At 42.3% G+C, this 27,051-nt stretch overlaps 1 protein-coding gene across 6 annotated transcripts in view; it reads right to left on the reverse strand.

Annotated features, from left to right (window-relative positions):
- Nucleotides 1-27,051, reverse strand: part of efl1 (elongation factor like GTPase 1) — a 120,243-nt gene that overhangs the window by 76,318 nt on the left and 16,874 nt on the right. For 4 of the 6 annotated variants that reach the window (XR_009714144.1, XM_061276213.1, XM_061276214.1 and 1 more), the window contains 5 exons: nt 17,942-18,026; nt 15,286-15,419; nt 14,011-14,148; nt 13,370-13,581; nt 5,272-5,395 (listed from right to left, as the gene is read on the reverse strand). Coding sequence is in view for 5 of the 6 variants with exons in the window: in XM_061276213.1 (XP_061132197.1) it covers nt 5,272-5,395; nt 13,370-13,581; nt 14,011-14,148; nt 15,286-15,419; nt 17,942-18,026 (693 nt within the window). In the remaining variant the exon portion in view is untranslated. Of the gene's footprint in view, nt 1-5,271; nt 5,396-13,369; nt 13,582-14,010; nt 14,149-15,285; nt 15,421-17,941; nt 18,027-27,051 lie in introns of those variants that run through there. The other 2 variants (XM_061276216.1, XM_061276217.1) reach the window with 2 other exon arrangements.

Below are 27,051 nucleotides of genomic sequence, written 5' to 3' on the forward strand. Positions count from 1 at the left end.
CTGGACATGTCACCAGGATGACATAAAGGACGAGAAATTTGATCGATGGATTGAATGATTTGGAGTGACACAAATGGTTTGATAATATTGTTTATGTGATAGTTACTTAAAATATAGTTTATATCAGGGCTGTGGACTCGGTTCGGACTCGGGGACTCGGACGGACTCGGTCATTTTTGCCGGACTCGGACTCGGTGCTGATTTTGACCGAGTACACCGAGTCCGACAACAAAAAAAAGAGGCAAGACGCACCCAGAGAGTGTCAGGTTACAGTCAGCGCGGTAGGAGTTGGAAGAAGCAGTAAAAACTCCACCAAACTCGTCGTAATGACCCGTGATATATGTTATATCCTTACTATTTTCCAGGTTCTTAGATAGCAAGAATAGGTTGGGCAACGACGTGAATGATAACTGCTTTATTCCTTACTCACAGTGCATTCACAGGGCGTACCACAACAACACAGAATGCCCATCCCACTTCCGGGGTTTTTCTACTACGGAATTTGAGTTAGCCCAAAATACACAACATCTCTTCCCCTCTTACAACGAACGTGCTATATGCATGAACAACATGTTCTTATGCACCTATAACTTGACATCTTCAAGATCTATCAATAACTACCATTAAACAATTATCATATATGGTCCAGACAATTATGACAATAATATTCCCATGAAACCTTAACTTTGGGTGAGGGTGGACTACCTCGAATTATACCAAATTATAGCGAAAAACCGATGTCGTACAGCGTCAGCACTATGTTGTTTTCAGTAAAAACATGAAGAACTCACGTTTGCGTCAGTCAATTTTAATTTTTATAAAGGATTATTCTCATTTGATGTCTTTAAGTTCATCCGCGTTCTGCCATTGAAGCGGGGTGCATTCAAAGACCAGTCGTACAGACGGAAACGTTTTGTGATCAAATCTTTCATAACGAGAATGATTTGAGTGAATTGATTTGAATGAATAATTGAGAAGAAATTTCAGTTCTGAAGGCTCCTTTTGTCCCAAGCAAAGTGAAAGATGGTGGGGAGGGGGGATAAAAATTGTAAAATCAATTCACTCAAATCATTCTTGATATGAAAGATTTGATCACAAAACGTGTATGGCTTTTTCTTAAATGAACACGTTTGACATTGCTATCGTGTCAGCTTTTAATTATATTGCGCTGTCATGTTAAAGCAAATTAATAAATGCAACAATATTAATTTGCTTTGAAAATACCTGAGTAATAAAATAAAATGGATGGATGGATGAATGATGATCACAATTAAGTATAAAGTCTCCTTTGTAATATATACTCCTTGTAGCCTGTACCCTAAAAGAGGAGTTTCTTTGCATCGAGGTTTTTGCAAAGAGCTCACGTAATTATATTGTTGCGTTTTGGTGAAGTAATGAGTGTTCCGTCTGTACGACTGGTCTTTGAATGCACCCCGCTTCAATGGCAGAACGCGGATGAATTTAAAGACATCAAATGAGAATAATCCTTTATAAAAATTAAAATTGACTGACGCAAACGTGAGTTCTTCATGTTTTTATTGAAAACAACATAGTGCTGACGCCGCACGACATGGGTTTTTCGCTTTCCAAATAAGGGGTCGTCACTAATTATTTGTGTTTAGATAAATGTCTGAGCTATAATGGTGTAATTAATTATTAAAACTTGAAAGTATCGGTTTATTGTATTCGTTTATATGTTTAATAAAGACAAAGCCATCACAAAACTGTTTTAATTATTTAGATTTTGATCTAAATTAGCCTTGAATAAAGACTAAGCAGTCACATGAATTAACAGAAAAAATGGACAGCCGGACTCGGACTCATGGTCAAGAGGCCGGACTCGGACTCTGTGCAAAAATCCGACCGAGTCCACAGCCCTGGTTTATATATTGTTGTATGGGCCTGTGGAATAATTTGAACTGCGGCGCGGCACACAGCATTGTTGACAAAGGACGATCGATAAAAGACGAGAAATTTGATCGATGGATTTAATGATTTGGAGTGACACAAACGGTTTGATAATATTGTTGTTTATGTGATAGTTATTTAAAATATAGTTTATATATTGTTGTATGTGGCTGTGGAATAATTTGAACTGCGGCGCGGCATACGGCATTGTTGACAAAGGACGATCGATATAAGACGAGAAATTTGATCGATGGATTTAATGATTTGGAGTGACACAAATGGTTTCATAATATTGTTGTTTATGTGATAGTTATTTAAAATATAGTTTATATATCGTATGGGCCTGTGGAATAATTTGAACTGCGGCGCGGCACACGGCATTGTTGACCAAGGACGATCGATGGATTTAATGAATTGGAGTGACAGAGATGGTTTTATAAATGTGTTATTTACATATATTCATGGGTGCAACACGTGCAGTAGAAGTTGGCATGTTTACCACTTCGTTACATCACCTTTCCTTTTAATAACACTCAAACGTTTTGGAAGAGAGGAGACTAATTCTCTCTTTCCCATTCTTGCTTGATGAACTGCTTCAGTTGTTCAACAGTCCGGGGTCTTCCCTGTCGTATTTTACGCTTCATAATGAGCCACACATATTCAATGGGAGACAGGTCTGGACTGCAAACGGGCCAGGGGAGAACCTGGACTCTTTTACCTCGAAGCCACGCTTTTGTAACACGTGCAGAATGTGGCTTGGCATTATCTTGCTGAAATAAGCAGTGGCGTCCATGAAAAAGGCGTCACTTGGATGGCAGCATATGTTGCTCCTAAATCTGTATGTACGTACTTTTCAGCATTTATGTTGCCTTCACAGAAATTTAAGTCACATATGCCATGGGAACTAATGCACCCCCATACCATCACAGATGCTGGCTTTTGAACTTTGCGTTGATAACAGTCGGGATGGTCCGCTTCCTCTTTGGTTCAGAGGACACGACGTCCAGTGTTTCCAAAAAAATTTTGAAAAGTGGACTCATCAGACCACAAAACACTTTTCCATTGTGCATCAGTCCATTTTACATGAGCTCGGGCCCAGAGAACCCGGCGGCGTTTCTGGATGTTGTTCATGAACAACTTTTGCGTTGCATGGTAGAGTTTTAACCTGCACTTAGTGACGAACTGTATTTACTGACAGTGGTTTTCTGAAGTTTTCCTGAGCCCATTTGCAGATATCCTTTACACACTCATGTCGGTTTTTAAGGCAGTAGGGGTGTAAATCGCAGGTTTTGTCACGATACGATATCATATCGATACAAAGAACTACGATACGATATTTGCCGATATCTTAAAGCCTGCTGCGATTCATTCACGCTATATCACGATAAAGTGCTCTACGATCGATATATATATTTTTTTTAAATAAAAAATATAGAACAATATCCTGATTCATAACAATTCATACGCAAAATCAACAAGGTACTGCAAACTCTTTATTTAGGAAATTACAAGAGTATTGTAGTATACAAAGTGCTTATTGTAACACTGAACTTTGATGTCGTGTTTCTTCTTTAAATGTGCGGCGAGATTTGTGCTCCCTGAATATTTGATCACCGCATGGCAGGATTTACAAACTGCACGCGTCTTGTCCGTTGAGCCATCTTTTCTTTGGAATCTAAAGTGCTTCCAAACGAATGACCAGAAGCCTAAAGGGGAGCAAATTTCCTCGTCTTTTTGGACACTAGCCATAGCACCAGCCCAGGAAAAATCGTTGAGCATTATATCGATTAATCGATGTGTATCGATGAATCGTTACACCCCTATGAGGCAGTTCCGTCTGAGGGATCAAAGGTCACGGTCATTCAGTCTTGGTTTCCGGCCGTGGCGCTTACGTGCAATGATTTCACCAGATTCTCTGAACCTTTTGATGGTATTATGGACCGTAGATGTTGAAATCCCTAAATTCCTTGCAATTTTGCTTTGAGAAATACCGTAATTTTGCATGTATAATACGCCCCCATGCATAAATACGCACCCTAAAAATGGCATGTCGATGCTGGAAAAAAGCCTGTACCCATGTATAATACGCACCCAAATTTTTACTCTTACTTAAGTCCAGTGCTTCTCAAATAGTGGGGCACGCCCGCGGTGCTATTCCTGGGGGGGCGCGTGTGACCCTGGGGAACAGGCTTTTTTTTTGGCAGTACTAGAATAAAGTGTAATTGCGCGTTTACTACAGCAGGGGGCAGTGGCGCTCTAATTACTTCTGTCACGTTTGCGACAGTGCAACATTTTACGACTTACAAGACAAGTTAGGATAGTCACGGTGGGGAGGGGGGGCGCGAATAGTTTTCTTCTTGCTAGGGGGGGGGGCGTAACAGAAAATAATTGAGAAGCACTGCTTAAGTCCGTAAATGTAAAATTATGTATTTCAGAAAAAAGATCATCTTTGGGAACAACCGGATGTTATTCGGCGCATGCGGTAGCAAACTCGATAGCGAAGAAATGTTTTGGATTTGTGTAGGGTACATTGTGACAGCAAACGAGCAGGTGATCGAGCAAGCGTCTGATACGAGAGCATTGTGTTCTTATGGAGCGTGTTTGAAGTGAACAGCAGAGAAGAAAGGAACAAGGCAAAGTGTTGTGAAATAAGATATTACCTGTAATACGCATTTAGGTAGAGAACTGAACTCTCGCTCTTTATATAGCTGACGTGTCTTGTGCACCCGTTCTGCGCATCTGTAATGGCGGCCTCCGTATGATATTATCCGGTTTGCGATGGAGATTAAAGAACAATATTTGACAAAAATACACCATCAAGGACTGCACCATCTCATCAAACGATGTGTCGTCAATTATGAATTTTACTGACTAAGTGTGTTGGGCAGGATGGCTGAATGCGATGCGCGATTGACAACAAACAAGAAGAAAGGTGATTTCAAGTTTAATTTCGAGGGAGATTTTCTTAAAAAAAAAATAATAATAATAATTGTACCCATGTACGTATAATGCGCACCCCAGATTTTAGGACAATAAATTAGTTAAATTCTGCACATTATACATGGAAAAAAACGGTATTTTGTGAGTGGTCATTGAATGCACATCGAGTCTACTGACGTACGTGTGTGAATGGAGCGGAGACAGGGTTTTGGTGAACCAGGTGTCTTCTGGTTCAGAAAAATAGCCAACAAAATAACTTTCATAAAAAGGTAGATGGCCATGGTGACAAGGATCATATGTAATGACATACAGTATATGCCTATAATTTAAGTATGTAAAGTTTGAAATACATACACCTTAGATAAATACAGCCCCTTTAAATGATACTTATATTAACTGAATATCGAACCATTATTACATTACCTGAGCTCCTTTCATGATCTTCTTAGCTTTTGCATTTAGGTAGAAATCGCCCCATAGGGTTTTGAGAAGCACCTCTGGATTAATGCCCATCCTCTCACTGTACATGAGGGCAAAATGCCTAATGCTGCAAAAATACAAGAGTCCCAAGTTAAAAAAAAAATTTAAATCGCACAATTAACTAATAAAATATTGAAAACTTTGTGTTTACAAAATCTTCATGCATTTTTAGACGCTCAAACTTATATACATACACTTATATACAGTGCCTTGCGAAAGTATTCGGCGGCCTTGAACCTTTCAACATTTCGCCACATTTCAGGCTTCAAACATAAAGATATAAAATTGTAATTTTTTGTCAAGAATCAACAACAAGTGGGACACAATCGTGAAGTGGAACAAAATTGATTGGATAATTTAAACTTTTTTAACAAATAAAAAACTGAAAAGTGGGGCGTGCAATATTATTCGGCCCCTTTACTTTCAGTGCAGCAAACTCACTCCAGAAGTTCAGTGAGGATCTTTGAATGATCCAATGTTGTCCTAAATGACTGATGATGATAAATAGAATGCACCTGTGTGTAATAAAGTCCCCGTATAAATGCACCTGCTCTTTGATAGTCTCAGGGTTCTGTTTAAAGCGCAGAGAGAACCATGAAGACAAAGGAACGCACCAGGCAGGTCCGAGATACTGTTGTGGAGAAGTTTAAGCCGGATTTGGATACAAAAAGATTTCCCAAGCTTTAAAAATCTCAAGGAGCACTGTGCAAGCAATTTTATTGAAATGGAAGGAGTATCAGATCACTGCAAATCTACCAAGACCCGGCCGTCCCTCCAAACTTTCATCTCAAACAAGGAGAAGACTGATCAGAGATGCAGCCAAGAGGCCCATGATCACTGGATGAACTGCAGATAAATACAGCTGAGGTGGGAGAGTCTGTCCATAGGACAACAATCAGTCGTGCACTGCACAAATCTGGCCTTTATGGAAGAGTGGCAAGAAGAAAGCCATATCTCAAAGATATCAAAGTCAAAGTCTGGTTTATTGTCAACATCTTCACATGCCGAGACACACAAAGAGATCGAAATTATGTTTTCCCTATCCCACGGTCACAAGACATATTACACGATAGACATACAAGTAAACGACGCAATATAAAAAACAAGAAGGCACAAACAATAAATAATAAGAGTAACAATAAATAATAAATAAATAGATAACACAAAGAATAAAAGCCAGTGTGCATACAGACAGTAAAAGTACAGTACGCTACGCAGAACGTAGAAGAATATCCATAAAAAGTCTTGTTTAAAGTTTGCCACAAGCCACCTGGGAGACACCAAACATGTGGAAGAAGGTGCTCTGGTCAGATGAAACCAAAATCGAACTTTTTGGCCACAATGCAAAACGATATGTTTGGCGTAAAAGCAACACAGCTCATCACCCTGAACACACCATCCCCACTGTCAAACATGGTGGTGGCAGCATCATGGTTTGGGCCTGCTTTTCTTCAGCAGGGACAGGGAAAATGGCTAAAATTGATGGAAAGATGGACGGAGCCAAATACAGGACCATTCTGGGAAAAAACCTGTTGGAGTCTGCAAAAGACCTGAGACTGGGACGGAAATTTATCTTCCAACAGGACAATGATCCAAAACATAAAGCCAAATCTACAATGGAATGGTTTACAAATAGACGTATCCAGGTGTTAGAATGGCCAAGTCAAAGTCCAGACCTGAATCCAATTGAGAATCTGTGGAAAGAGCTGAAGACTGCTGTTCACAAACGCTCTCCATCCAACCTCACTGAGCTCGAGCTGTTTTGCAAGGAAGAATGGGAAAGAATTCCAGTCTCTCGATGTGCAAAACTCATAGACATACCCCAAGCGACTTGCAGCTGTAATTGCAGCAAAAGGTGGCGCTACAAAGTATTAGCGCAAGGGGGCCGAATAATATTGCACGCCCCACTTTTCAGTTCTTTATTTGTTAAAAAGGTTTAAATTATCCAATCAAAAAAGTCAAAGTCAAAGTCAGCTTTATTGTCAATCACTTCACATGTCAAAACACACAAAGAAACCGAAATTACGTTTTCTCTATCCCACGGTGACGAGACATATTACACGATAGACATACAAGTAAGCGACACAATATAAAATAAGAAGGCAAAAATTCAAACAATAAATAGTAAGAGTGATGAATAAATAATAAATAAACAGATAACAATAAATAAGAGGAGCAAAACGGAGCCAGCAAGCAGCGCTAAAGTACAGGACGCTACGCAGAACGGGGAAGCGAGTTCAGGATCCTAACAGCCTGGAGTATGAAGCTGTTGTTGAGTCTGGTGGTGCGGGAGCGCAGGCTCCTGTACCTCTTCCCAGAGGGCAGAAGATCGAACAAAGAGTGAGCGGGGTGACTCACATCACTCACAATCGCGGTCGCCTTGCGGGTGAGCTGGGAGATGTAAAACGTCTTTCAAGGAGGGGAGTGAAGCACCAATGATCTTACCAGCCGTGTTCAGTATGCGCTGCAGGGCCTTGAAGGGCCTTCGTTCCACTTCACGATTGTGTCCCACTTGTTGTTGATTCTTGACAAAAAATTAAAATTTCATATCTTTATGTTTGAAGCCTGAAATGTCGCGAAATGTTGAAAGGTTCAAGGGGGCCGAACACTTTCGCAAGGCACTGTATATATACATATAGTGTGTGTATATATATATATATATATATGTATACATATATACATATATACACATATATACATATATACACATATATACATATATATACACATATACATACGTACATACACATACATATATATATACAGACGTATATATACATATATACTACACACATATATATGTGCGGCTTGGCGGCCCGGTATTAAATGACCCACGGACCAGTACCGGTCCCCGTGGGTTGGGGACCCCTGATCTAACACATTTGTAGGTTTAATAAAATGCAGATAAATTTGAGAAACAAAATTGTTGTTTTATTTTCTAAAAGTACGTATAATGCCATTTTGTTTTGTTTCGTTTCATTTTTTAATACCGTTTTTTTTTCCGTGTATAATGCGCCCCCATGTATAATACGCACCCTAAAAATGGCATGCTGATGCTGGAAAAAAGCCTGTACCCATGTATAATACGCACCCAATTTTTATGAATTATTTTTTTTTTTCATATATATATATATATATATATATATATATATATATATATATATATATATATATATATATATATATATATATATATATATATATATATATATATATATTTTTTTTTTTTTTTTTTAAGTCCCAATGATCGTCACACACGCAGGGAGGCAATGGGTCCCATTTTTATAGTCTTTGGTATGGTCTTAACTAGGCTGGATGTAATTTCTTTTGTTGGCGTTGATTTCTCCGACTGCCCGTAAACGCACCAACCACCGCGCTCCGTGCGCGCATGTGAAAAAGGCGTGCGGACGTGAAAAAGGCGGCTCTGTATGGGAGAGACGTTGAAGAGGAATAAAAACACCCTTGGAAACCAAAACTCGCCCCTCGTCGTGACTCGGAGCCGCAACAAATGTTTCGGATTTGTGTAGGGTACATTGTGACAGACAGCAAACGAGCAGGTGATCGTGCAAGCCTTGTCTGATACGAGACCATTGCGCTCGTATGGAGCGTGTTTGAAGTGAACAGCAGAGACGAAAGGAACAAGGCAAAGTGTTGTGAAATAAAATATGACCGACCTGTAATACGCATTTTGTTATTTGCTGATTGTATTAAACTATCACATTCATTGTCAGTCAAGAAGAGAAGAGGACTATATTGTTGAAGCCTTCGCTGTATCAAATTGATTTTTTTTTCTTCCTCCAGTCTTATGTTTGACTCATTGACGTCAAATTGGCGCGCAGCTGCCCTATTGCCTAATTCTTCTGCCACTTCAATGACTTTCTTTCGAAATGCTACAGTATAACTTGCTCTCTTATCCATTCTGATGAAACTGCTAATTAAACCGAACTCTCGCTAATTAGTAAATAGCTGACGTGTCTTGCGCATCCGTTCTGCGCAGCTGACCCATAGTGCGCATGCGCAGTCATACTGCTTCCGCGCATGCACAGTCATACTGCTTCCGCATGACGTCCGGTCCGCGATGGAGATTAAAAAACAAACAATATTTGACAATAACACACCATCAAGGATTGCACCATCGCATCAAACGATGTCGTCAATTATGGATTTTTTGACTAAGTGTGTTGGGACAGGATGGCTGAATGCGATGCGTGATTGACAATAAACAAGAAGAAAGGTGATTTCAAGTTTTATTTCGGGGGAGATTTGTCATGTCTCGTCCCCAGTTTTGCTATGTGTCTAGGTTGCCATAGTTTCTGTTCGCGTCGCCCCTCTCTTCCTGTGTCACCTCAATCGATGTAACGTGTTTTGTATTTAAGTCCTGTCTGCCCCTCGCTCACCGTCGGATCATTGCATGTGTTACTGTCATGATGTCTGTTTGCTTTCTGTTCCTGTCTTTGGTAATGTCACCCTGTCTAACCCTAACCCTCGTCGTGACTCGGAGCCGCAACAAATGTTTCGGATTTGTGTAGGGTACATTGTGACAGACGGCAAACTAGCAGGTGATCGAGCGAGCGTCTGATACAAGAGCATTGCGGTCGTATGGAGCGTGTTTGAAGTGAACAGCAGAGACGAAAGGAACAAGGCAAAGTGTTGTGAAATAAAATATTACATGTAATACGCATTTTGTTATTTGCTGATTGAAACTGCTAATTAAACTGTGAATTGAAACTAATAGGAAGAAAACAACTCTCGCTCTTTATATAGCTAACGTGTCTTGCGCATCCGTTCTGCGCATCTGTAATGGCGGCCTCCGTATGACGTCCGGTCCGCGATGGAGATTAAAAAACAAACAATATTTGACAATAACACACCATCAAGGATTGCACCATCGCATCAAACGATGTGTCGTCAATTATGAATTTTACTAAGTGTGTTGGGCAGGATGGCTGAATGCGATGCGCGATTGACAACAAACAAGTTTTATTTCGGGGGAGATTTGTCATGTCTCGTCCCCAGTTTTGCTATGTGTCTAGGTGGCCATAGTTTCTGTTCGCGTCGCCCCTCTCTTCCTGTGTCACCTCAATCGATGTAACGTGTTTTGTATTTAAGTCCTGTCTGCCCCTCGGTCACCGTCGGATCATTGCATGTGTTACTGTCATGATGTCTGTTTGGTTTCTGTTCCTGTCTTTGGTAATGTCACCCTGTCTTTTTGTTCCACGACTTTTTCGGTCAGTCCTGTTGTTGGTTTTGTTGTACCATGACTTTCTTTAAAAAAAAAAAAAAAAAAAAAAATTTAAAATGTTTTGTACCCATGTATAATGCGCACCCCAGATTTTAGGACAATAAATTAGTTAAATTGTGCGCACTAGACACGGAAAAAAACGGTAATGTTATTTTGGTCTTACCGCTGCCACATTTTCTGGAGTTTTGGCGGTGCAAGGTCGACCAGTTGATTTTCATTTCAATGCTGATCCACTGGCTCTGAATTTAGTTACCCATAACAAGATCATGTTTCGAGCAGGTACGGGATCATGTCTACCAAGTCTGAAGCGCAAACGGAACGCTCGTTGCGTTGCAGTTACAGATTCATTCCTGATAAACGTTTCCACAATGAAAGCACGATGCTCATCGGTCCAATTCATGTTAGCAACTGAAACAAAACAAAATAACATTACTCAAAAACTAAATGAAAATGAGACGAAACAAAACAAAATGGCATTATATGTGTGTGATTGGCAACGTAGCAAATGTTTTTTCATCAGTGTCCATAATAAAGGTTCCAAAGGGTTGCAATGATGTTTCACATACCGTTTTTTTCCGTGTATAGTGCGCAAAATTTAACGAATTTATTGTCCTAAAATCTGGGGTGCGCACTATACATGGGTACAAAAAATCTTTAATTTTTTATTTTTTTATTTTATTTTTTTTTTAGAAAACAAAACCAACAAAAGGACTGACCGACAAAGTCGTGGAACAAAAAGACAGGGTGACATTACCAAAGACAGGAACAGAAAGCAAACAGACATCATGACAGTAACACATGCAATGATCCGACGGTGAGCGAGGGGCAGACAGGACTTAAATACAAAACACGTTACATCGATTGAGGTGACACAGGAAGAGAGGGGCGACGCGAACAGAAACTATGGCAACCTAGACACATAGCAAAACTGGGGACGAGACATGACAAATCTCCCCCGAAATAAAACTTGAAATCACCTTTCTTCTTGTTTATTGTCAATCACGCATCGCATTCAGCCATCCTGTCCCAACACACTTAGTCAAAAAATCCATAATTGACGACATCGTTTGATGCGATGGTGCAATCCTTGATGGTGTGTTATTGTCAAATATTGTTTGTTTTCTAATCTCCATCGCGGACCGGACGTCATGCGGAAGCAGTATGACTGTGCATGCGCGGAAGCAGTATGACTGCGCATGCGCACTATGGGTCAGCTGCGCAGAACGGATGCGCAAGACACGTCAGCTATTTACTAATTAGCGAGAGTTCGGTTTAATTAGCAGTTTCATCAGAATGGATAAGAGAGCAAGTTATACTGTAGCATTTCGAAAGAAAGTCATTGAAGTGGCAGAAGAATTAGGCAATAGGGCAGCTGCGCGCCAATTTGACGTCAATGAGTCAAACATAAGACTGGAGGAAGAAAAAAAAATCAATTTGATACAGCGAAGGCTTCAGCAATATAGTCCTCTTCTCTTCTTGACTGACAATGAATGTGATAGTTTAATACAATCAGCAAATAACAAAATGCGTATTACAGGTCGGTCATATTTTATTTCACAACACTTTGCCTTGTTCCTTTCGTCTCTGCTGTTCACTTCAAACACGCTCCATACGAGCGCAATGCTCTCGTATCAGACAAGGCTTGCACGATCACCTGCTCGTTTGCTGTCTGTCACAATGTACCCTACACAAATCCGAAACATTTGTTGCGGCTCCGAGTCACGACGAGGGGCAAGTTTTGGTTTCCAAGGGTGTTTTTATTCCTCTTCAACGTCTCTCCCATACAGAGCCGCCTTTTTCACGTCCGCACGCCTCTTTCCCGTGCGCGCACGGAGCGCGGTGGTGCGTTTACGGGCAGTCCGAGAAATCAACGCCAACAAAAAAATTACATCCAGCCTAGTTAAGACCATACCAAAGACTATAAAAATGGGACCCATTGCCTCCCTGCGTGTGTGACGATCATTGGGACTTAAAAAAAAAAAAAAAATCATTAAAAAAAAATCATAAAAATTGGGTGCGTATTATACATGGGTACAGGCTTTTTTCCAGCATCAGCATGCCATTTTTAGGGTGCGTATTATACATGGGGGCGCACTATACACGGAAAAAAACGGTACTACTTTAATGATCACTAAGTCTTTCTTGAGGCCCTAAAACTTTTAAGTTGTTACAAATGCCTCTGGGACATGAAAAATTGTTTGCAACCATGAAAACTGTTTAGGACTGTCTGCCTAACATCTTTGCAACCTCTTGCAACGTTTAACGAACCCTGATGAAAAATCAACATTCGCTACATTCGCACACATTTGCAAACGTTCGCTACTCAGTGAGATACGGACTTTAGAGACAATGTGAATGTTGAAGAAAGTGTTCATGAAAGAGAGCTAGTGGATATTTTGACCGTATTTTGAAGATAAGGAACTACTGGCCACTCTTTTGTACAGTGGCTTGGAAAGGAATTGTTAGTTTTTTAGCTTTTGCCACATTTCAGGCTTCAGAGATTTAAAATTATAATTTTTATTGTTAAGAATCATAAAGTAGGATACAATATATATGATACTTTAAACTTTGCCACTGTGCTGGTGCTAATGTATTGCCAATGTGGCGACGTAAACAGGAATAGTCACATGACATCCAGATGTCTATACAACATTAATATGAGCCATTAAAACAAGCAATCCAGTGCCTTTTTTTTTTTACATTTGAGCTGCCTGTTGATTTTTGCACAGGATAGATGCAAAGTAGGAGGTAATCATAGACCCAAATATAAAAGGACTTTTGAAAATAGACCATCTTCACCTGAAGCCCCATCCATCAAGAGCACTGGCAAAGACCACATTTCCTTGGTCAGGAGAGAAATAGAGATGAGAGTCATCAGCCTCCTCCAGCCCTGCACTCCAGTCGTACACTTGATCTTCGAGTGGGGTTTCACACCCTTGCTCCTCTTTTGTTTTCTCTGCTTGCTTCTCCATCACTCTGGATGTGAACAAGGTCCCCGTGATCGCATTCACCTAAAATAAATGGATGGATGGATGGATGGATGGATGGATGGATGGATGGATGGATGGATGGATGGATGGATGGATGGATGGATGGATGGATGGATGGATGGATGGATGGATGGATGGATGGATGGATGGATGGATGGCAGATAAAAAATAATAGATGATGGATAAAAAATAGAGATAGAGATGGCAAGAGAAAGACAGACAGAGAGAGGTACAGATATAGAGAGAGCGAGAGAGCGAGAGGGAGACCGAGTGTGCGAGAGAAAGGATAAAGATAAAGAGGGAGAGGGAGAGAAAGATGAACAGATGGATGTATAGATGATAGATGAATGGAGGAATAGATAAAAAGAACAAACATGGCACCACAATATTGTAGTTGGAATGTTTTTAAAGGTTACAAGGGTGTACGTGAGACAATTGCTAGAGCTTCACCTGTTCCATAATCTTTTGCAAGTGTGCATAAGCTTCTTGAGGGGTAAACTTGAGCTCCACGATAAGTCGGTCGATTTTATTAATGACCAGAACGGGCCTGATGTTCTCCAACCAAGCCTGTCGCAGTACGACCTGCGTCTATTATGACAATCAGATAAAACAAATTTTGAGAACATGAAAAGCAAGCAATACAAGCAATATGCATGTTCCCTTGTTAATACGACATTTTATGGATTTTCATTTTGAAATAATTTCCAAAGGCTTCTTTGCGTTTGCTGCTATTGTTCAATTGTTAAATGTTTATCAAGTAAAACATATTTAGTTTTACATCCCACTCTTTTATGCAACCAGTTATTTGTTGAAGCAAAATCCTGTTTAAGAGGTAGCCGAGCTTATTTAAAGTGCGTCGCTAATTAGAAATAGTGAATGAAATGATCATGACAAATTGTCAGAGTTGGATGCTGGTGGTGAAGGATGGCGCCGTCGTCAGAGTGGCAGCCTCCCAAAAGTGCTTTCCCCTACTTTCACTTAGTCTGTAACGTGGAGTTCACCCGCAGCGATATGTGGCCACAGTCAGCCATCCACTCGACAACGTCAGGTGCCTTCTACCGCACCTCGGGGTGTGCAGATAAGCTCGGCATGGGAGGATATTTTTCCCGTGCCTGGCCCTGGCAGTCGGGATGGCTGAGTGTGTCGGTCGGATCGGCGTGACTCAGCGAAATCCGGCCAGTGCTGACCGGGTCCGGCTACCGCGCCTTGGCCTCACACCATCTTTCTTTCAGTCAAATTGCAGAGCCCCACACAAGATATGAATATAGACCACATCTATTACCAAATGAATAGTAATAGTAATAAATCCTAAAATTTCCAATGCCAGTGAGGTTGGTAAGTGCATGAAAAGCTTTCGTAGACCATGACTGCCCTCAGTTTTAAGGGTGCCAAATTGGTTACTTCTTTACCAGATCAAGTCACCACCAAGCCCCGTGAATTACTGAAATACCAAATGAAAATTTACCAAATGCTGAAATGAGGGGATTGGTAATGGCAGTTCAGGCTCTGGGTATTGGTACTACTTCAGAATATATTCTCAAAATGTTTGTTGGATTCATGAACATTTCACCGGAAAACTATTTAGTGGTTTCACTATTAATGTGATGCCAACCCTTCAAAATGCTTAGAGTATACAGTAAACAAGATCAAGGCCTTGAGTGAAGCAGGAAGACAACAACAACAAAAATAAATCAGAATTATTTGGTGCTTCATCGCAAAACATACCTGTGGGCAGACTCCCTCTACAGCATCAACAACAACAATGGCACCATCACACAGGCGGACAGCAGTGGAAACTTCAGAGGAGAAGTCAACGTGCCCCGGAGAGTCAATCAAATTCAGTAAGAAATCTTCATCACCTGATAAGGGATAGTTACAGTACAGTCACAAATATAGTTAATCTTTACCGTTTTTTGTCAATTTTTCATGATGATGATGCGATGGTGGTGATCAAAACATGGATGTTTGATAGGAGGGGATGTTTGATAGGAGGAAATGCTAGTACCTTATTTTCCGCACCATAAGGCACACCTAAAAACCTATAATTTTCTCAAAAAACTAAAATGCGCCTTTTAATGTAGTGTGCCTTTTGTGTGGACCGAATTCAAAAATCTGTAAAGTTGTTTTGTGTGGCTTCCGTAATATACGGGCCTAATATGTAGACACGATGAACCAATCAGAGGACATTACGTTTTACGTAGATCGGGCAAAAAAACAATCAGAGGACTGTATGTAACACGTAGTGTACGTACCTCCGCCGCCATTGATAAATAAATACTATCGTTTGTGCAAATCAAAACAACTTCACAGACTTGCACAAACGGTAGTATTTATTTATCAATGGCGGTGGAGGCACGTACTTTGCACAACACAACTTTACGGATTTGCAAAAATGATAATATTTATTTACCAATGGCGGCAGCGGTAAGTACTCCTCTATGTGTTACGTTCAGTCCTCTGATTGTTTTTTTGTCCCGATCTACGTATGTAAAACACTGTCCTGTGATTGGTTCATTGGGTCTTCATATTATGGAAGCCACCCAAAAGAACTTTACAGATTCTGGAAATTGGTCCACACAAAAGTCAAAGTCAAAGTCTGCTTTATTGTCAACATCTTCACATGCCGAGACACACAAAGAGATCGAAATTACGTTTTCCCTATACCACGGTGACAAGACATATTACACGATAGGCATACAAGTAAACGACACGATATAAAAAACAAGAAGGCACAACAATAAATAAGAGTAACAATAAATAATAAATAAATAGATAACGCCAGTGTGCATACAGACAGTAAAAGTACAGGACGCTACGCAGAACGGGGAAGCGAGTTCAGGATCCTGACAGCCTGGAGTATGAAGCTGTTTGAGAGTCTGGTGGTGCGGGAGCGCAGGCTTCTGTACCTCTTCCCAGAGGGCAGAAGCTCGAACAAAGAGTGAGCGGGGTGACTCACATCACTCACAATCGTGGTCGCCTTGCAGGTGAGATGGGAGGTGTAAATGTCCTTCAAGGAGGGGAGCGAAGCACCAATAATCTTACCAGCCGTGTTCACTATGCGCTGCAGGGCCTTCAAGTTGTAGTCAGTGCAGCCGCCACCCCAAACAGCAATACAGCTGGAGAGGACGCTCTCAATGGTGCCGCGGTAAAATGTAGTCATGACGGCCGGAGGGGCGCTCGCTCGCCTGAGTTTCCGCAGGAAGTACAGGCGGCGCTGGGCTTTCTTTGTCAGTGATGCAGTGTTGGTGGACCAGGAGAGATCCTCACTGATGTGCACCCCCAGGAACTTGGCGCTGCTCACTCTCTCCACCACAGCACCGTCGATGGTCAGCGGCAGGTGTTGGGTGTGACCCTTCCGGAAGTCCACAACAATCTCCTTGGTCTTGTCGACGTTCAGCAGGAGGTTGTTGTCCCTGCACCACGTGGTCAGAAGGTCAACCTCCAGCCTGTATTGAGTCTCGTCTCCCTTGGTGATGAGACCCACCAGAGTCGTGTCGTCAGCAAACTTCACTATACGGTTGTCGCTGTAGGTTGCAGTGCAGTCATGCGTCAGGAGGGTGAAGAGCAGCGGACTGAGCACACAGCCTTGGGGGGCCCCCGTGCTCAGCGTGATGCTGGCGGAGATTTTGTCGCCAACACGTACTACCTGTGGCCTCTGACAGAGGAAGTCCAGTAGCCAGTTGCAGAGGTAGGTACTGAGGCCCAGCGTGTCAAGTTTGCTGATGAGGCGTTGTGGCAAAATGGTGTTGAAGGCAGAACTGAAGTCCACAAACAGCAATCTCACATACGAGTCCCTTCTCTCCAGGTGGGTGAGGGCCGAGTGGAGGGTAGAGCAGATGGCATCCTCAGAGGACCGTTTGGCTCGGTACGCAAACTGGAAGGGGTCCAATGGCGGGGGGGGAGAACGGTTCTCGCATCTTACTAAAAGACGCACCTTTATTTTTTGAGAAAATCAAAGGCTTTAAAGTGCGCCTTATGGTGCAAAAAATACAGTACTTATTTTAATCGGTCATGTACAAATAAATAAAAAAAGTTATGTGATTTTTTTATTTAGATTCTATCTCCAATTGAAAATGAACCGATGAGGACAATTTCTGACTTTCTGTAATTTATACGTGGGGAAACTTGCAAAATTGCAGGATGGTCAAAGACTCGCTAACTGACTGAAGGACAAACAAGGCAACAAGATCATAATTAACTTTGCCTAGCTTTGGCTCAGTACTATGATTCATTACAAATCCAAATTGAAATTCCTCATAGTTTTGTAAAACATCAATACACACGTTTAGCAATTGTTTTCACAAGGATCTTTCACAAACAAAGGCATTATATACCATGGTATTTTAATTTATTCTAAAATTGGATTGATGCTGAATCTTACCCTCTTGGAAATGAAGAGAGATGGCACTGGACTTCATGGTGATTCCTCTGATTTGCTCATCCTCTCTGCTGTCCAGATACCTTAGCTGTAAGATCAGCACCAGAAAAAAACATGATTGGGAAACAGAAAGGAAGTAAAATGAATTAATTCCAAACTAAGCAGCTGAGTGTAGTGCGAGAGATCAGGGGTGCAGTGGGAACTTTTCTAACTTCACTTAATTTGACTTAAAAGGATTATCAATTACAGATACTGTATATATTTGTTTATCTATAGCAGCAACATATAGTGACAAGCAGACTAAAATAATGCTCTGTTGCATTGCAGAAGGTACCGTAATTTCACGTTTATTAGGCGCCGATAAAAGTCTTAGATTTTCTTCAAAATGTGCGGCACACCCTATTATGCAGTGGTCCAGATGTGTGTTGTTGTTGTTGTATGGCGGACGTATTAAGGAGCGCCATGAGAACGTTAGAGGGAGAATTGTGGACGTGGATTTGAAGTATGAATTACAGTTTTTTTCCATGTATAATGCGCAAATTTTAACTAATTTATTGTCCTAAAATCTGTGTGTACCCTACACAAATCCGAAACATTTCTTTGCTATTGAGTATGCTAGCGCATGCGCAGTGATAATGACCGGCAGAATAACATCCGGTTGTTCCCAAAGATGATCTTTTTTCTGAAATAATTTTACGTTCACGGACTTAAGTAGGAGTCAAAATTTGGGTGCGTATTATACATGGGTACAGGCTTTTTCCCAGCATCAACATGCCATTTTTAGAGAGCGTATTATACATGGGGGCGCATTATACATGGAAAAAAACGGTAATTTAAATTTGGTCTACTACACAGTTTTGTTTCTTATATTTTTTGCGGGAGCTTGAAGCAATGTATAAGGTACCATCTTTAAAAGGGGAGATGTTAGAGGGAGTGGAATACCCCCCGCCCGCACAAACAATGGTATGCCCCAGCGGTACTGCTGTGTTGTGTTACGTCATGACGCACGGGGGTCGGCGCAATACAGTCACACATTTGAGCGCTCGCTTTCATCCTCGGTCTCATTATTATCTATACATATACACACAAACATATGTAAGGAGACCAAGTGTTTTTTTCCCACGCATCACTATCACTGTTGATCTGTGACTATGCGTGCCCATCTCACAGCCGATGTGAAAAAACAAGTGAAGCAAATGAATGCCGAGCTTGCTAACATGCTAACATGTCTGCTGGCACTGTTGTTCGAGCTTTCATAAAAGCCGGCATCATATCCGAGGAGCCACACGGCACGGAAAGTGACTGCCAGTGAAGAAAGTGAACCTGGCATGTCTGTTGGAGATTTAGCGCTGCTGTTCAATTCGGAAACAGAGGATGAAGACTTTGATGGGTTTAATTGATGACCATTACTGGTAATAAAAATGTGAATACCAAATTCAGTTTTGCTCCCGCTTCATTTTTAAATACACACACTAGTATGCTTGTGTGTGTGTGTTGTTATTGTTGCCATGAGAAACGTTTACAGGGGAAGTGTGGGCGTGGATTTGCAGTGCACCCAGTGTGTATGTGTGTATGTGCTGTTGTCACAGCCGATCTGAAAAAACAATCGACGCAATGAATGCCGAGCTTGCTGTCATTCAGGGAGGCACGACAAAGGAACTCCAACCGCTGGACATCGGTGTGAACCGGCCGTTCAAAGTAAACATGTGAACCAAGTAAAGCTAACATGTCTGCTGGAACTGTGTGTGCGTGCCCCTTTGTTGTCTGTGTTGACGCTGACAACTCTGGCAAGTTTATACGGACCTCTCAAGGCGTTCTGGTCAGCCAGCCAGACAATATCTCCAACAGTCAAGTTCCTTTGTGTTGTATGTCATTTACTTCTCATGAATAGGTTAGTCCCTGCTAACTGACTCCACTTTCTCCAGAATCGGTCAACTTCAGTTTGGATGGCTCTTAACCTATTGTAGGAGTGGCCTTCAAACTCAAAGCTTCCCAGATCTCCTCTGGGTCCAGTTCTTCCCAGCAGAAGAGAATTTGGTCTGATGTAGTCTACACAGTCCTCCCGGCTCTGGGTTCTGGCATCTATGGGTCTCTCATTGGCAAGGTTAGCGGCCATGTAAAGAAAGGTTTGGAACTCACTCCATGTAAACTTTATATTTCCTCCCAGGTTTTGCAGAGCACGTTTCACTGTTGGAACAGCAGCCTTTGCAGCTCCATTCATGTGAGGGGAATCAGCTGGGTGAATTTTCCAACTCCATTCTGTTCCATGTTTGGAGGATTTATTTTCAACTTCAGAATTTTTCAGCTGGTCCATAAAGAGGTAGAGCTCTCTAAGGGCAGGTCTGACTCCCACAAAGTTCTTTCCTGGGTCTGACCACAGCTTTTTTGGATGCCCTCTCAGAGCTGTGAATCTGTTGTAGGCCAGCAGGAAACCTTCAGATGACTGGTCTCTGACAACATTGGGGTGAAGAGCCCGGGATGCTATACAGGAGAAGACAGTTCCCCATACCTTGAGCTTTACTCTCTTCCTCACTTCATAAGGTACAAATAAATCCACTGTTGAGTATTCAAATGGTTTGGATGGTGTTATATGTTCCATTGGAAGGTCACTCATGATCTGCTTACATGTTCTGGCTCTGGCCTTTCTGCATGTCACACAGCTGTCAACAACTTTCTGAGCTAATTTCCGGCTTTTTATTATTCATGCCTTCTTTCTCGTCTGAAGGAGTGTACCTGCAATTTCTTCATGATTTTTCTTGTGGACTTCTTGAGCTAGAAGTGTGGATATCCATGCATCATAAGGTAATATTGGTACAGTGTTTTTTTCATCATTAAAGAGCTCAAATCTTCCTTCACAGACTAAGAGTCCAGTCTTTGCATCTCTGAATATGTCAAGTCTGTTGAGGCTAGTGTCTTGAAAAGCTGCACCTTCTTGGGCTGCGAGGAAGAGATCTCTTTGTGCAGCTTCACGTTCACCAATGGTAAGTATAGCTTGTTTAGCTCTGGATTTTATCTCTGCTGAATAAAGTTCCTCCCACTTTGGTTTACTTGAAGCTGTGGCTGAGCTCTTTGACAGGACCATTCTCCACTTCATTTCAGCTCTCCATACCCAGGCAACGACTCTGATCAACTTGGTTAAGCTGCTGAACTGAGTTCTTTCACTGCAAAACCAACTGGTGGTATTCGGACTTGAATCTTAGATCCTTCTCCATCTGAGCTTTTCAGTATGGCGTCACTCCTAGCTGCTGCTGTAGGATCTGGGAGAGTACTAACAGATGGCACATCACCCTGTCCTGTCTTAACTTGTGACCTGGTCAGTGCTGCTGAGAAGAACTTCCTTTGGAGTCTATCTATGCCTTCCTTGGCATAGGCTGCAACTTCTTTGGCATATTTCTTTGGCCACTCTTCTCCAGGTTGCTTTAGAAACTTGGGTCCAGTCTGCCACGGAGTTCTCTTGAAGGTCGTGTGGAGCTGCACCTCATGACGTCTGCAACATTGAAGTCCTCTGGGATCCACCACCAGTCATCAATTGATGAGGATTTCTGGATTTCTCCAACTCTGTTCAGCAGATGTGACAAGACCTATTGGGTCATACAGATAAGCCACTTGGCTTAGTAACTGCCTTCTAGTCAGCAGGATAGGAGTTTTCCCTCTCACCTCCCATTCAAGGAGATTTTGACCTCCTCTCATTTTGTTTCTTCTCTTTGAGAAGTTGATTGACATCATTGGGTACAGTTTATCACTTTCCACAAGGTAGCCGACTCCCAGGGCTTTGTCGTTCTCTTCTTTCATTTGGTTTGGGAGGATCAGAACTCTACCTGTTGATGCTTCTGGCTTTTGTGGCAACTGCTCCTGCCTCCCACTTTGGCCTGACCGGACCCAGGGCTTGAGGAAGAATCCACCTGCCTTCAGAATTTCTTCAACTCTTTTGGTGTTCTCGCCCAGCTTTTCCAGGTCATTGTGGGAAGTAAGGATATCGTCAACATAAGAGTCCTCCGCTAGGATCCTACGTTCTTCCTTCAAGTGGGAAAACATGGGTAGATTTGCAGTCTCTCTCATGGCCTGCTGTGCAATGCATCCTGCTGGTTGATCGCCAATGTTTACTCTAGCAATGGCAAACTCTTCAATATCTCCATCCTCAGTCTCTCGCCAGAGAAATCTATAGAGATGCATTTCCAGGTCTTCCAACCAGAGAATTATACATCTTTTTGGTGTCTCCGCGTGCTGCGTACGCACCTCTTCTGAACCTGAGAAGCACTGCTTGGATCGGGTTGAGGACATCAGGTCCTTTCAACAGGAGACCGTTCATGCTGAGTCTCTTGAACCTTTGGCTACTGTTCCAGACCAGACGCACAGGTGTTGCGCGAGAATGAGGGTTTGGCGCCACCAAGTGGCTGACATACCATACTGGCCCCTTCCAGTCAGCAATGGTCTCTGCGGTAAGCTTCTTTGCTGCTCCTCTTTCCACTATCTCATGGACCTGAACTCCATATGTCACCCTCCACTCTGGTTCTCTCATGAGATGTTTCTCTGTCCTCAGAGAAGTAGCTTCCACTCCACTCCTATTATTGGGTTGAAAAACCGGATCCTCAATCCAAGGATATTTTGTGTCCCAGTGTGGTTCACTGCTGTGAGCATCTGCTTTGACATAGGTGAGAGCTTTCCTTTTAATTTTCAGCTCCTTTTTTTCATTAAGTGTCATTTCCTTGCCCCCTGGTTGACATTTCCCGCATCTGCATCCTCCACACTTCGGTTCACAAACTGGCCCAATACTATCCCACTTCCACCAGTCAAGAAATTCTCTGTCGGCAACAGTGCTTCTGGTTACAGCGTGAAATTCTTCTGATACAGCTAGCTCTTGGTATTTCACTTCAGTGGGCAAAGTGTGTTTCAGATGTGTATGCAGCCATATTCACCTCACAGAGATCTGGATGCGCTCCACCAACGGTCTTTCCTAATGGGCCCTCCCATAGGACAAGGTCTCCAATCACCTTCACTCTCTGTGGAGTGAGTCTTCCTTCGCGGTGACTGATAAGAAGCTCGATGTGCTCTGGTCTTTTCAGATCTTCCAGTCTGGTTTCAAGGAAGAACTCCATGAGTTGCTCAGGTTTTATTGCTCTGTTCACTCTGGCAATTTCATCTAAGCTATAGCAGACAAGCTGATGAGCTTTTTCTGTCCCTGTGGGCGTCTTGACCCTCAGTCAGTAAATACCTCTTGGTCTTGACCTTCATAGCCATTCTTCCGACCCCGTGGACAACTAGAGTGATCGTTTCACTGCACAAACCGAGTCTTCTGGCATCTCTGTGGGTGATATAATTAGTGTCTGAAGCCAAGTCTATCAGTGTTCTTATCTTCTGTCCTGCATTGGCAGTTACCTCTAGCAGCATTAGAATGACTGGTAGCTCTTCCAGGGCACCTGATTTCATCACTCCAGGCATGTCAGTACAGTGTGTCTTTGCAGTGACGTTTGTGAAAGCTTTTCTAAACTTTTCTTCCAACTCTGGTGAGAGTTCAGACACACATTTCTCTTGGTCTTCTGTAAGCTTGGGCCTACTCATGCTCGACCTTTGTGCGCTGTCTGTTTCACTCCTTCTAGAGCCCCGTCTTCTCTGGCAAAGAAAGAAATGGTGGTCGGCAGAACTCACTCTTCTTCACATCTACCATCATCTCCATGACATTGTGGACACTTCTTGTATGCTCCCAGTTTTTCCACAGCACCCAGCTCAAGGGTTGGACTGTTTTTGTCTGACAGTTTAATCTTTCTCTGCCCCCTGCATGTTGGGAGGTTTGGAGCTGATTGTAAATTGCCTGTTTCTGAGTGCCTGTTTGAGTGAATGTGGCTTTCACCTCTGAGTTGACATGGCTGTGTGTGTGTGTGTGTGTGTGTGTGTGTGTGTGTGTGTGTGTGTGTGTGTGTGTGTGTGTGTGTGTTTGTGTGCGTATGTGTGTTGTAAAGCGGACGTAGTTGAGAGCGCCATGAGAACGGTTAAGGGGTAGTTGTGGGTGTGGATTGTATATATGAAACTCACGCCCTGTGAGCCGTTGCGCCCTATGTGTGCGTTAAACACAGTCATAGCACTTAATTGAGACTGCGCGTTTTATTACAGTGCGCTTTTTGAACGTGAAAATACAGTACAACCCGTATTGGGCTTCCTGCAAATATATTTGCACGGATCTTCAACCGTTCCCTGGAGCTGTGTGAGGTGCCCTCGTGCTTCAAAAGCTCTACCATCGTACCGGTGGCCAAGAAGCCCGCCATCACAGGTTTGGATTATTATAGACCTATCGCCCTGACATCTGTGGTCATGAAATCCTTTGAGAGGCTAGTGTTGAGCCACCTGAAGGACATCACAGGCCCCCTGCTCGACCCCATGCAGTTTGCCTACCGGGCAAACAGGTCGGTGGCCGATGCAGTCAACATGGGACTACAATACAGCCTGCGCCACCTCGACACAACAACGATCCTGTTTGTGGAATTCAGCTCGGCGTTAAACACTATCGCTCCCGATATCCTCCACCAGAAGCTCATCCAGCTCGCGGTGACTGCCTCCACCTGTCCGTGGATCACCAGCTTCCTGACCAACAGCTGGTGAGGCTGGGGACCATCACATCCGACACCCGAATCACCAGCACTGGCGGCCCCCAGGGGTGTGTACTCTGCCCACTGCTCTTCTCTCTCTACACCAGGGGTGCCCAATACGTCGATTGCGATCGACCGGTCGATCGCCAAGCCGCTTTTGGTTGATCACGTGATTTTTTTTTTTCGCGCACTTGACGCGTGTACAAACAACAGCGCTAACAACACAAACACACCAGCTCGCGAGTTCCATCCAATTGTCAGAACCCTGGTTTTTCTCTTGAACTTAAGAAAGGGTATAAAAATGAGTGGGGCAGCTGGCCGTAGTAAGAAGTATCACTTTCATAGGGAATGGGAGTAGGACTTTTTTTTCACGATGACATATATACAGTGCCTTGCGAAAGTATTTGGCCCCCTTGAACCTTTCAACATTTCGCGACATTTCAGGCTTCAAACATGAAGATATAATTTTTTTTTTTTTGTCAAGAATCAACATGTGGGACACAATCGTGAAGTGGAACGAAATTGATTGGATAATTTAAACCTTTTTAACAAATAAAAAACTGAAAAGTGGGGTGTGCAATATTATTCGGCCCCCTTGCGCTAATACTTTGTAGCGCCACCTTTTGCTGCAATTACAGCTGCAAGTCGCTTGGGGTATGTCTCTATGAGTTTTGCACATCGAGAGACTGAAATTCATGTCTATTCTTCCTTGCAAAACAGCTCGAGCTCAGTGAGGTTGGATGGAGAGCATTTGTGAACAGCAGTCTTCAGCTCTTTCCACAGATTCTCGATTGGATTCAGGTCTGGACTTTGACTTGGCCGTTCTAACACCTGGATACGTCTATTTGTGAACCATTCCATTGTAGATTTAGCTTTATGTTTTGGATCATTGTCCTGTTGGAAGATAAATCTCTGTCCCAGTCTCAGGTCTTTTGCAGACTCCAACAGGTTTTCTTCCAGAATGGTCCTGTATTTGGCTCCATCCATCTTTCCATCAACTTTAGCCATCTTCCCTGTCCCTGCTGAAGAAAAACAGGCCCAAACCATGATGCTGCCACCACCATGTTTGACAGTGGGGATGGTGTGTTCAGGGAGATTAGCTGTGTTGCTTTTACACCAAACATATCGTTTTGCATTGTGGCCAAAAAGTTCGATTTTGGTTTCATCTGACCAGAGCACCTTCTTCCACATGTTTGGTGTCTCCCAGGTGGCTTGTGGCAAACTTTAAACAAGACTTTTTATGGATATTCTTCTACGTTCTGCGTAGCGTACTGTACTTTTACTGTCTGTATGCACACTGGCTTTTATTCTTTGTGTTATCTATTTATTTATTATTTATTGTTACTCTTATTATTTATTGTTTGTGCCTTCTTGTTTTTTATATTGCGTCGTTTACTTGTATGTCTATCGTGTAATATGTCTTGTGACCGTGGGATAGGGAAAACATAATTTCGATCTCTTTGTGTGTCTCGGCATGTGAAGATGTTGACAATAAACCAGACTTTGACTTTGATATCTTTGAGATATGGCTTTCTTCTTGCCACTCTTCCATAAAGGCCAGATTTGTGCAGTGCACGACTGATTGTTGTCCTATGGACAGACTCTCCCACCTCAGCTGTATTTATCTGCAGTTCATCCAGTGATCATGGGCCTCTTGGCTGCATCTCTGATCAGTCTTCTCCTTGTTTGAGATGAAAGTTTGGAGGGACGGCCGGGTCTTGGTAGATTTGCAGTGATCTGATACTCCTTCCATTTCAATAAAATTGCTTGCACAGTGCTCCTTGAGATTTTTAAAGCTTGGGAAATCTTTTTGTATCCAAATCCGGCTTAAACTTCTCCACAACAGTATCTCGGACCTGCCTGGTGTGTTCCTTTGTCTTCATGGTTCTCTCTGTGCTTTAAACAGAACCCTGAGACTATCAAAGAGCAGGTGCATTTATACCAGGGGTGCCCAAACTTTTTGCAAGGGGGGCCAGATTTCATGAAGTGAAGGGTCTCGGGGGCCAATCGTTTTTTCGGACATTTTTTAACTACAAAAATGTCATGCAAATACACACTGTTATAAAACAAATTTCATTGTCACAATTGTCTTTATTTTTCAAATGACAAAATATGAGTCACCCAGGCAGATGTGAACAACTCTAAAAACACAGATTCTGCCTTTCATTCATATCTGAAGAGTCAGACAACATTGAACAAACTGTATGAAATACCTTAAATTTACATGAGTTTAAAATTACTTTTGCCTCATGAACATTTTAAACGGGCGTTATAAGTAATGTAAAGTTGTCTGTTATTATTAAAACTTAAAACTAGTGAGTTTTGCTCTTGTCATTTACATTATCTTTCAGAAAATAATAGTTTGTGTCAGGTTTACAGGTCCATAACATCAACAGTAACATGGCCACTTCGTAGCTTGCTTTAGTAATATTTAGTTTTGACTCACAGTCCCGTGTGAAGAATCGCTGTTGTGATGCCAGTTCACCTTGGAGCTGCTTCACTTTATCAGCGCGGTCACTCCCTGTTAGCTGG

This window comes from Syngnathus typhle, linkage group LG4, assembly GCF_033458585.1.
Source record: "Syngnathus typhle isolate RoL2023-S1 ecotype Sweden linkage group LG4, RoL_Styp_1.0, whole genome shotgun sequence".
NCBI classification, from domain to species: domain Eukaryota; kingdom Metazoa; phylum Chordata; class Actinopteri; order Syngnathiformes; family Syngnathidae; genus Syngnathus; species Syngnathus typhle.